Source organism: Prinia subflava, chromosome 2, assembly GCF_021018805.1.
Source record: "Prinia subflava isolate CZ2003 ecotype Zambia chromosome 2, Cam_Psub_1.2, whole genome shotgun sequence".
In the NCBI taxonomy this organism is placed as follows: Eukaryota; Metazoa; Chordata; class Aves; order Passeriformes; family Cisticolidae; genus Prinia; species Prinia subflava.
This window is the reverse complement of record NC_086248.1, coordinates 45267127-45279869: the sequence shown is the minus strand read 5'-3', so window position 1 is coordinate 45279869 and position 12743 is coordinate 45267127. Positions and strand designations below refer to the sequence as shown.

Sequence of the window (12743 nt, the reverse complement as noted above, 5' to 3'; positions counted from 1 at the left end):
ATGACTGACTGAAATGGTGGGTTCCTGGGAGCTTATCACAGAGTGATCCATAAAGCAACCAAAACACCAGCCAGAAAGACCAGCCACTGCAGGCAGATAAGCCTCTGCCTAATCAATAAAGCCAGAAACACAGTGGGAAAATTCCCTGCAGTTAGAGGCCTCACCTGCGACAACTTTCCGCACAGCAGCACTCCTAAGAGCAAAAAGGACATTCAACAGCCCTGAAACAAGGTTTTTTCTTTGAGGGAGACACGAGCAAGTCTCACAAGCAAAAGCCTGTTTGCTTACAGAAGACAATAAGCTGATTTGGGAGCTGCTACCTGGTAGATGCATTTGGGAAGGAAGCTGGGAAGACCCAGGCACAGTGAACCTGATAAATGTGGACATGTCCTTAGAGACGATGACAAGGGCAACATCTCTTCATTTAATGATTTTTTTCTGACAAACTGACTGCTAAATCAACCAGGTAAAGCAGTATGCAAATTATAATTTAAAATGAGTTCAGTTCTAGCTGATGCAAGAGATGCAAAAATGGTAACAAATCTTTTCAAACGTATCAGGACTGGGAAGTTTGCCAGAATCTGCAGAACTAATTGATGATCAGGATAAAACAGGAGCACTGAGAGAAGAAAATGTCATTGCAGAGAAGCTAAATGAGTTCTTTGCACTGATTCATGCCCACTCTGGAAGCAACTGGGAGATCTCAATGCGACAGCATTCTCCAGGGAAGGCTCATCACAGCCATCTGTCCAAAACTGAGGCAATCACAAACAACTTTAAGGAACAAACTGAGAAAACAAACACCAACCAATCACCAGGAGTGGATAATTATCCAACAGTTCTAAAAGAACTAATCAATTAAGTAGCTTAATTACTAACAGCACTATACAACCTCCTAAAACTGTAACAAACATGAAAAGATTCCAAGTGAGAATCAAGTCTGGTGTCTGGATCAGATAAATTAGTAGAGACCAAAATGAAAAGAACAAAAAAATGAGTGGACAGCCAGATAAACACAATCAGCTTTAAGACTAGTAATTTCTGACTTACGCATTAACTGAGTTCTATGAAGGGATTAACAAACATGCATAAAAAAGACCCATTTGATACCACCCACGTGACTTTCCAGGAGACTTTTAACAAAGTCACTCACCAAAATCCTAGTGAAACTAAAGAGTCCTGCTGTAAGGGAGGATGTCTTGGTATAGTTAAATGATTAGAGGATGTAGAACAGAGTAAATTAGCAGTTTCTGCAATGGTGGAATATGACCAGTGGAATTTCCAAGGTTTTGTGCTGGCATCTGTTGTATTCAATTTGTCCATAAACACAGAAAATGGGCAGGAGCAGTGATATGGAAGAATGTACTGATTTCACTATGATATTCAAAGTACCAAATATGAAGGCTGACTGAAGAGCAGAAAAATAATTGAGTCAGTTGGTAATAAAATAGCAGATGAAATTTAAATGCAGGAATTTAAACATGAAAGGATCTGTAGAAAAGAACAGAGCAAGCATACCTTCATGAATAAAATTACAACCTTTAAACCAACCATAACCACCTATAGAGCAATCTTAGAGTTAATGACAGAGTTTAATGATCACAGATCAAGAAAGTAAATAAAGTATTGGGAATTACTGAGAAATAAATTTATGCAGGCATAAATCTATGATATGGCCACATCTTAAGTGCTGTGTTCTGGTTTCCTCCTCTCAAAAAAAGACAGGAATCAGGATTGGAAATGAATGCTTTTTATGAGAAAAGCAACATGGATACATCATGGGATGGAACAAGCTCTCTGTCAGAAAGGGCTAAGTAAGCAAGGACTCTTCAGCATGGAAAAGAGGTAACTTTAAGAGGGCAGGATAAACATCTAGAAAATCAAGGGAGGTGTGAAACAAACAGAGGGCTTCACCACATTTGCAATACAAGAACCAGAAGGCATCAAATAAAGACTGTAAAGGCCAAATTCAAAACAGGCAAAAAGAATTGTTTGCTATGCAACTCCTTGTCAATGGATCTTTAACACATTAAAAGTTTATCTGGGGTAGAAAAGAGACTGTAGAATTTCATACAAAATAAGTCAGCTGTGGTTTATCTCATACACAGCTGGCTGGGGGTGTTTCCAAACTGGAAAGAGCTGGAGGTTTGATAAGTACATACAGGAAGCATCATATATGCCTGCTCCATTTTTACTGTCCTCTAGACATCTGAACCTCACCATTGCCGAGTATCAAGAGCAGACCAGATGAACTGTTCATGTGATCCAATGTAATTATTATTCTGCTGAATAGGCAATTACTGCATCCAAAAATACCAGATTGTTAAACAAATGCTTCCCAATTTCAAAATTAGGCTACGCTAAAGTGTAAGGGGACCTTTCTATACAACAGGCATAAGATTGCTTCTATACAAATTTTAGTATCACACCCTGTGTTTGTGCTCCTAGGATTGAAAACAGACTCCTAACTGATAAAACATTGCACGGATGCTGGCAGGGCCCCAAAATACCACCTAAGCTCAGGTAGTGCCAGACTTATTGACAGAAGCTACTGTCCTACTTAGGCAATGTCCCTGTTCCAAAAGCATGGCCTGCTTGTGACTTGTGACATTAACCACAGCCTGAGAAAGTCACTCTTTATGCAGTTTATCTAGAAAGCTTAGAGATGATAATGATGTGGGAAAGTGGAACAGAACCCTGCCAAGATTCCCTGGGATGAGCGAAAGTCTGCAATGCTGACTAGAAACAGAGTCATGCAAAGCTTATCCTGCAAGACAGAGGATTGTCTCTACACAAACACCTCTGACGGTTTTGACAGCATGTGGCAACCACCAAGGATTCTTTTTGTTACTCTACACAAGTAAGGTTCAAAGCCAACCATGAACACATACTTCAGATGTGTGTAAAAGCCCAGTTGACTTCCCCAGTCCTACCCTGAAGATTCAGCTTTTCCAGTCTTCTGTATCCCTACCTAAGACTATGACACATGGTTTTTATTATTAAGTCTTGCCAACTCAGTTTCCCCAGAAGTCTGTCTCATAGAGTTGAATCATTACCCTTCCATTCTTTCTGACTCTTTGCCCCAAGAGAGAGTATCAGCTGAGAAAAAAAAAATGGAGAAGAGCTGTAACTGCGGTGTGGAGCAAAGAACAGAGACTATTCGGGTTGCAGCTGAGGAATTCAGTGTGTGGTGTGGGTGCAAGTCATTAATCCTATTTCCAGTGCCCCCACTTTTGTTTTCATAGTATTTAATACTTATCTTTAAAGTCACGGTTATGATAGACCTTGAGAAAGTTTCAATGCTGGTTTTCCTCTATTTTCCCCCCTAGATGCTTCTAGCTGCTATGACTGCCAGTGAAAAACCTGATCCCACAAAATTTGCCACCTGAAAACTCAGAAGAACATGGACGTGCGCACACACGCGCACACACACACACACTTCCTTTCTTCACGTATCAGTTTTTAGTCCTGAAGACTGTTAATGCTTTAATAATGATGATTTTTCCTTCTCTTTGATTCCTCCCAGCAGACAATTTCACTCACACTGCTGAAGTAACACTGCTGTTACTTCATTTCTTTGCAACACATATCACATACAGTCACACTGTAACTCACTAGCTGTGGGCATTTCAAAAAGAAAAAGATGAGCAGTGCCAACTACACCTCAGGAAAAACATTTGCACTCCTCACAGCTCAAGTTTTTATTATACACTACAGAAAGAGTGGTGCATTACATTATCCATGTTCTTTTTGTTTCTGCAGGGCTTCACTAAGCTGACAACTGACAATTGCATGCTTGTTTCAAAACTGCAGTAAGAAATAATCATTCTGAAGAGATTGCATATATAATAAACACAATGTAATAGCTAAGGTTTTTTTATTACACAAGCTACTTCTTTAGTCATTTGTATTTTGATAAAACAACTGACAAATCAACACAAAATGCAATGCTAACCTTGTGAAGAAAGATGTATTTTAGGACCACTAAATAGACAAATAAGAAGCTAAATTCTGAATACTAAAAAATAACAAACAATTTGAGGTAGTTGTGAGCCTACAACTCATTATGACACAAAGCTACTATCTCAGGGACATAGAAAATCTACCCTTAAAATGCCAGATTAAGTTTAGGAGAAAGGTGCTACTTAATTAAAGATTGTTATTCTCGGTTCCATAATTTGTTGAGTTTTTAATACAATGGTTACACAGAAGAACAACTATAAATCTAGGAAAATAGAATGCCTTTGACATTTTTCATGTTATTTACATAGCAATTTACTAAACTGTCTTTGAAGACTAAACTACACAAGAGCAGCCTGAACCTAGAAATACTCAGATATACTACAGAAGTGTTAATCCGCAGATATTTAAAAGAAGAGAAACAACTTAATCTTTGTTCCTCTTCCAAGTGCATTATCACAGAAAACAGGGATGCTGGTAAACAGGAAAAGAACTAATTATTTTTGTATTTGGCAGGAGAAAGAATATTGTTCAGCATAGCCAATCTAGCTACCTTCATTAACTCCCTTCAATGACAGCAGCACAAAAGAGCTCCTTCCAACAAATCTCCAAGAATTACTAACCCTGGGATAAATTGTGTAGCATAATTAAATGATCTCAATCTAATTTAGACGCTGGACCAGCCAAGAAAGTTCCATACTTTTAAGCCTGATCTTAATGTAATTTAATATCCTATGTTTTGAAACCTTGTTCCAGCTTAAAACATCTATACTTTAGATAAAATTTATTTTCTTCTTAAAACTTACCTGGCAACAGAGCTGAGTAATTTCCCCTATATAGGGCACTCCACTCTTACCAATGCATCAAACTGTAAGACTGGGATCCTGCACCAAACTCTAAGAGCCCAGTGCTCCAGTAAACATAAGAAAGATCATTGGCATACAACAGGACAATAGAGCAACACCCTTGGAGTTCTAATAAAGTTGGCAGCAACTACACTCAGAATTTTACTTCATAATACATGGCATTTTGACAAAGTCTAAACATTTATTTCTACATGAACATCTGTCATGGGTTAGCACTGGCCAGATGTTAGTGCACCCATGAATATATGTTTTTTTCTCTAACAACTCCTGTGGGATGTGATCAGGAACAGAGCAGAGCAGGCTTAAATCTTGAAAACAAAAAAACCCACCAAAACTTTATTAATTACATAAGAACAGGGACAAAGATACTCTTAAACACACACACAGACAGAAATAAAAACTTCTTAGAACATTTCTTCTCCCAGTTTCTACCTCCCCACCCATCACTTTTCACAGACCAACCTTTGGGTTTTAAATCAAACAATCACCACTCAAAAAAACTAATCTTCAATTCAGCAAGGGAGAGAGGAGTCTCTCTCGCACCACAGACTGTTCCTCAGAAAACACGGGTCCACCCCTTATGTGTTTCCATGTCACCTATAGCACCGCCCGGAGAAGTCTGCTAAGGTGACACTCTCCTTTTCCTATGTCCAGCGCTCTCACCGCTGTCTCATAGGCCAAAACTACATACAGGGCTTTTTAAGGATGCTGCATGCCGAGCTCTCCCCCTTTTCACCCAGGGGCCAGGGTTCCAGGAGCAGGTCTGCCCTGAGGGCAGAGGGCACCACCTCACCCTCCCCCTCTCTTCTCTGCTCGCTCCAACTCTTCAAGTGCCAGTCACTGTAGCAAAAGCAAGGGGCAGCTGCATCTACCCAAAAATGCAGTTTATGTTCAAAAGAGACTCAAGTTCAGTCCATGGCTGACATTATGCAAGAAAAGTCCAGCTCCAAGGCTACTCCTCTCATTCTTCCATCGAGTTCCTTCCAATCATGCTTTATCATCTCGGTCCCAGGCCGCTGCCCTCTCTCCGAAAACCACCAGTCATGAGAATCAATGTCTAAGAAAAGTTTCTTTCTGCCAAGCAAGGGTTAACAGTTTCTTCTCGGCAGGGTGCAGGCTGAGGCACTCCCAGGCTCCGCAACCCCCCACGTGGCTGGGCAACTTCTCCCGGAGTTTGGGGGGGAGGAGGGGGTGAGCACACACAGAAGGCACTTCCACAGTTTTCCACCCCTCCATCCTGGATGGGGCAGCTCAGTTCCAGTCCTGTCCCTTCTCTTCTCCCCCCCCCGGGGCTCCGGCTTACCTGAGCCGACCACGTGTTTCCCCTCCCCCACCCAGCCTCGTGGCCGGGCAGGGGAAGGAGGCCTCACACGTCCCTCTGCTGAAACCAGGATCTGAAAAAGAGGCCGAGCCCCCCAGACTCCTGCTTTTAACTCTTTGTGTCCTCAGAGGCGTGTCCAAACCTCCGAGTGACCAACCCAGGTGCCAGCAGAAAAGCTGATCACTGATTGGACTGCCCACATCCCCCTGGAAAAATTCACCTCCCCCCCCCAACCACGACAACATCCCAAATGTGGTACACCAGGCATGTGGTTTTCTCTGGTAAACGAGAGACACAATTTGACATCTTACACAGAGAATATGGGAAGATGTCTGATGGTAAAAAGATAATGGTATGGAAGTTACAGGGAAAAATACAGTTATACTCCCTGGATGAAGCATGGTCAGCATATCTGACCTCCCACACACTATGCAATCTAAGGAGGACCCAACAGAGGGTGGAGCAAAGTGGAGACACCATGGCCAGGCACTGTGTTGAAACCCTTGCAGAGGAGGGAACTCAGTGGTAATTTCTAGTTGATAAGCCCTAGAGCAGCTGAAAACCAAGGGAGATAAAGGAAAATGTCCTGCTCTCAAATCAGCAACTGTTATGAAATGGTTCTACTTGGACTAACACATGTCCCCATCCCAAGGTTATCTCGGGTACTATCCTGAGATATCCACCTCCTAGTACAACCACTCCTCACTGGTTAAGAGGTATGACCAAAGCCACTCAAGTGCCACCTAAACCTAAAGAAATAGTGTAAAAATGAGTTAAGAATGGGAAGAAACGGGGGAAGACTCCATTGTAATTTCTGGGATCAGTTGACAAGCTGAACCTGTCTTCTCCCTCATAGGGAGGCCTACTGTGTAAGAAATGTTGTCTCTACATACTGAATGATTGTCTCACACCAGCTTTTATTGGGTATTAGAGCTTGTTAGTACATTGCTTTAAATTACTATATTGTTTTAAATATATTTTTGCAGTCTGATACCATCACTGGCAAGCCTCAAACCTTAACCTTTCACAATTCTATTAATAGAGTGCTATTCTGCAAACTGCTGATGCCAGTCCTTCAAGGGCACTGCCCATTGCCCACAGCAGGTAAAGGAGGAGACCCGAGAGGAGGTTTCTCTGTCAGGAGTGTGACCCTGAATAAGCCAGTGGAACAGATCCAGTGGGACTGCTAAGTGAAGGGTCCCATAAGGGGACACTGACAGACTGTTTGGGCACATGGGTCACAGCTTTCCTGGGGCTCTGACAGACTAACCAAACACAAAGGGTTTGAGTAAATCTCCCCTTTTTACATAACAGCGAGGAACACATTTTCCTCTGCTTTCACATTGCTGAGCTCTAGCAAAGTCGCACTTCTTTTGCAGGTGAGGAGGACAAGGGAAAGCCCAACAATCGCCTACTATTAAATATTCATATAGCTTTTTGCTTTAAAAATATTTCTCAGAACTAGGAAAAAAATTAGCTACTTAAAGGACTGTTTCTATACATGGATAGACAACTTAATCAACTGTCCTCTGTATTGCTGTGAATTTTTAATCTAAATTATTTTCATTACAATTATTTACTACTTAGAAATGCTGTCAACCATTAATTTTTTTTATTTGGTAAAGGCATAAAAGTAGGTCACTGAAAACAAGCTTATACACAATAACACACAGACACATCAGAGGATTAATATATAAAAATCAAGAGATGAAAAACTGACCTGCTGCTTCTGGTATTTGTTTAGTAGGGCTAAAAATAAGATGTAACATCTGGAGCAGTCTGCTAAAGCTGCACAGAAGTCATTGTAGGTAGAAAGTTTGCTATAAAGAAAAAAAAAAATTAACAAAGGACTTTTTTTCCACAAAACATTTTCTAGAAAGTCACTTTTGACTCTTAGAGCTGTATTTTCCAACAAATGAAGTGTATGCCAATACTCTGACTTCTAGCAGAGGCATGTGCAGTTATATAAGAGCACAACAGAAGCCTAGCTATCCTTGCCACAGTGAACTATGGGAAGCAAACATAAGGAGCTTCCCAACCTGCTTGCCATATGGGCACAGTGTGCTAGCACCAGCACTTCTTAGTGCTACATGGGAGAACTGGAATTTCAAGATGATGTGCAAAGTCAGCCAAGAGGAAATCAGGGGTCCCTTCCTAGTGCCCATCTAGCAGAGCCCAGCAACAGCACTCAGAGAATACATCTCTTACCAGCAAATACAGAGAATGTGCCTCCTAGCAGGCAGGATTTATCTCTGCACATTTCTTAACAGCTGCTTCAGTCCTACACTGCTCACCTTGTCCATTGCCAAAACAGGGAACTGGACATGCTTTGGTCACACCAGAAAAATGCAATAACAGAACAAGCTAGGATAACATCTTACTTCTCATGTAGCCAAAACCAGAAAAGATCTGTGTTGATGTTCAATTATAACTAATTACAGGAAGATTTACAGTCTTATTAAACGAATAATCTGAATAGATTGAACATATTCTCTACAAAGAAGCTGCCTAAAGTTGATTGAAAGAATAATCATTCTACTAGAAGACAAAACAAAATTCAAATCTGAGCTCTGTACTGCACAGCATAATTTTTTTTGTGTGACTGCAATTTCCAGGAAGCTAATTAAATTGATTTTATGGCTAATCTGTATTCCTGGAGCATGCAGTTCTAATCTTAAGGAAAAAAAATGAAGCAGTAGGAAACTTTAAGTAAGGTAAGTTATTTTTTCTCCATATTGAATTCTACATCAAGTAAATGTCCTTATCAGAATTACAGTGTAAGTATCAATTACACTTAATTACAACCCCATTATCCCACTTTTCATGGCATTTTCCAAGTAAAAGAAATGCTCCCTCCTCAGAAGAAGTAAATATGCTCAAAGTGCAGTAATCATTACTAGAGCTCATTTTTAGGAACCAAACTAGAGAGAGATGTGAACAAGGTAGCATGGAACTGGGGAGGCCATTCACATGCTTTACAGGTAGCACAAAGAGCAAAGGAGCAGATTTGCCTGGTTTCAGCTGTGGGGAGGAAGGAATGCCAGCCCCTTATGCAGCCACTACTCAAAGCACAACTCAGCCTCATCCAGAAAGGAGAATGCGATGGATAGTTCGGAGGAGCTGAACAGGAGGAGAAGTCCATCATAGAACCTCATTGAGCACAGAGCCACAGGCAACACAACTCAATGCAGTAACAAAGCAGCAATGCTTCACTTGATCCAGCACATCATTCATAAACTGTGCTTACAATCCACCTACTCCTGAAATTACCAACAGCCGATTTCACAACTTCTTCAAAATCCTTACATTGATTGCAAGTCCATTTAGCACTGAATATTGCAAGCTGATGCTTGGTAACTGGAAGACTGAGAAACTATTCAAAATGATCTTTTTGGTGACTAACTCATACTGATCTCCCTCTAAAAAGCACCACTTGGGAAGCAGCCATTGGCTGCTCGTAAAACTGAGATTCTTTCAGCACTTCCATCTGCACACTCAAGTCCTGATCCCAGGGATTAATCTCTTCAAACATTCTGTAACAGCTCAAAACAATGAACACTGCTCACATTTTCTCTCTTGTGTATTTTATTTCACAAGACACAATTCCTTGTGTAATTTCTCTCTTTTTTTTTTTTTTCAAACATGGCCTAAACCAGGATTAATAAATACCTAATAATTTATGCAGCTTTAAAATATAAAAAACGGTACTTTAAAAAACTCAATCAGAATCTGTGGGTCAAAGAATGACACAATACAACAAAATGTTTTTCATGGGGATGATGAATCCAAGTCTTTATGGCTACAATTAAACAATTCTGTAAGTATTAAGAGACACAATCAGCACATAATATCATTTAAGTGACACAGAGCTTTTAAAAAAAGAGCTCAATGTAAATCTTCCGATCTTAATGCTTGATCCTGCCTCCTTGCAGGTTAGTCGAGCAGGAGGAGGGAGCTGCAGCACCTGCTCACACGTACCTGAGGAGCCTGACGATGCAGATGCACACGTCCTTGTCGCTGCTGCGCTGCTCCAGCGCCACGCAGAGCTCGGGGATGGCAGCGCTGTGGCTGAGGCGGCGCCGCGCCAGGGCGCAATCGGCCACGGACCGCAGGGTGGCTGCCAGCTGCACACGGAGCAAATGTGGAACATGTGTTAACCACAGTGCTCACGGCACCACAGGCCGGGGTGAAACTCAGTAAAGCTCAGGTCTCATTTAGAGTAGCTATGCATAAACCAGTAAGTAACAACAGGAGAAGTGTAGGCAGCAAGATATGTATTCGGGATAACTGTTTGAAAATGTCAGATTGATACTGCTCTTTGCCTGCATGATCCTCCTTCTATGGGGGCCACATATAATTTAATCTTGCATGTATACAGCCATGGAATAACTGGAATTAGGTGAAATGCTGTAGATGGCTAAAGTAATTCATAATTCCTCAAGAAATCTTAGTATTGCAAAGTTATGTTTAAGTCTTGAAAAATGCTAATATATATTTTGATGATAACTGTAAACTGCAAACTAAAATGATTTTAAAACACAATCAGATTTATTCCAATTTAAAAATTAAAAGTTAATCAAGGTCAAGAGAAATCCACTGTTTGAACAATATAAAAATGAAAAGCTTAAGTGCTCAAGTCTATTTGAAGAAACCAAAATATTTTCACATGATACTGTTCTATTTCAAGGAGCTTAAAGCACAATCTAACACTTGCAGGTGTAAAAAATGCATCACCTATTGCATATTTTGAAATATTCTGGTTCTCTTCCAAGGCAAGAGTATTCAAATGACAAGGTCAGACAGGCAATGACACGTTAAGTGAATTCTGATCTAATCCAGAACTGACTACAAAATGAATGTGAAGTCATTCAATCTTATGTAAATATGGGAATTCTTCAAATTTTTCTTATTCAGAGTGAAGTTATTAACTTCAAATTGGTTTTGAATGTAGTTTGATAAGGCACAAAAACTATCTGTTTAAATTGTTTCTTATCACAAAAAAACTCTGGAAATTTTATCAATAAATTGGATTGCTTATCCAGTGATATCTAATAGCTAATTTTAAAGAAAAACTCTTGATAAAGAGCAGGTTATGATGTTGTGTTTCAATTTTTGCACACAGGACTCTATGCATACTCTGTCCATTTTCCAGAAACTTTCAAATTTGCTGTCCTACTTCAACAAATTTGACAGCAGAGTACCAATCTTCAGCTACCCCATGTTCTGTAATGGAGCAACAGGAGATGCAACACATTGAAATGGAGAAGCAAGGCATAGAGGGAAAAAAAATTGATAATGTGATATCTGAATGGATTTAACTTCAACACTAAAAATGCAATTTATACAATATTCTTTATACAGAGAATCCAAACCTACATTATACAGAGAATCTGAAGCCATTTGCTTCATATCACTCATATTTTAAGAAGACACCTGGAGTTTTTTATTGTTTTAACTGAACAACTGCAAAAAAAGTTCCCAGATGCACATTCCTTCTCAAGTCACGATGCTTCAAAAATCAACACAATATTGGTGATGTATTTTAATAAATATATTCTGACTAAATACTTTGCTTTTCAAAAGTTTTGGTAGAAAAATTCCTGTCACATGGAACAGAGACAGGTAACTCCATTTAGTGCTTACATACAAGATGTTCCCAGTCAGCCTAGGATATTTGTTGAATTCTAACTTCTAAGCTTCAATAGAGATAATAAAGGAAATTAAGGATAAGCCACATATTAAAAGTGTTATTCAAACCCAGACATGAGCTTTCACTGCAGCAAAGAGACTTACATACTGGATAATGGAAAAAAAAATCAACAGACAATGGTACAGAGGTGTCCAAAAAGAGAGTAGAATTTTTCAATGCCTGATACAGTTAGATGGTTCAAAATCCTCAAGCAGTAAATTCTATCAAGAGCCATCCTCAGACAAAGACAGGTTGGAAAAGAAAAGCGATGCAAAATAACATACACACTTAAATGTGCAAGAAAACAGCATTCAGCAGTTCGCAATATATATTCACAAAACAGTTAATGTGCAACTGAAATTTGAAGAGTACAGTTTAAAAATAACAGAAGCTAGCCAGATAGCAGCTGAGTTCTAGAGATACTGTGATTGCTTCAAGCAGACCCTATGTTTCAGGGAGAAATGTATAACAATTGTCTTTAGCAATCTCCACCAGCCCGAATCCTTATGTTGCCATACAAAAGATCAAATTCACCCAAACAAAATGTAACTGCTGACAAATGCTATTTTTAAAGGAGAAGGCATTTAAGTACTTTTCAATTAAGGAACATAGAGTACTTATTAAATCTTGACAGTGACTTAAAAAAAATGTTGGTTTTTGACTAAGCACTACTATATTTTGTATAAATATTAACAGACTGTTAGGTTAAGCAACATAAAGTTAATCAAAAAGTTTCATGTCGTCTGTTAAGGAATAAAAAATATTACCAACATTTTTATTCTTGTACTGTCTGACTTCTACAAAAAATCCACTGTGGAAGAATGAAAAAAATCAGATAGAGACTTTATTCCCACAAAAAGGATCTAGCAAGATTATGTATAACACTGCCATCTGGTGATTGTGCAAT

The 12743-nt window shown here is 39.6% G+C and overlaps 1 protein-coding gene across 12 annotated transcripts in view; it reads right to left on the bottom strand.

Moving 5' to 3' along the window:
• ARMC2 (armadillo repeat containing 2) overlaps positions 1-12743 on the bottom strand; it is a 64536-nt gene that overhangs the window by 17470 nt on the left and 34323 nt on the right. For 11 of the 12 annotated variants that reach the window (XM_063389761.1, XM_063389769.1, XM_063389764.1 and 8 more), the window contains 2 exons: positions 10126-10271; positions 7868-7967 (listed from right to left, as the gene is read on the bottom strand). The exons of the other annotated variant lie outside the window; for it this stretch is intronic. In XM_063389761.1, the coding sequence (XP_063245831.1) occupies positions 7868-7967; positions 10126-10271 (246 nt within the window). The remainder of the gene's footprint in view (positions 1-7867; positions 7968-10125; positions 10272-12743) is intronic. 12 annotated transcript variants of the gene reach the window in all.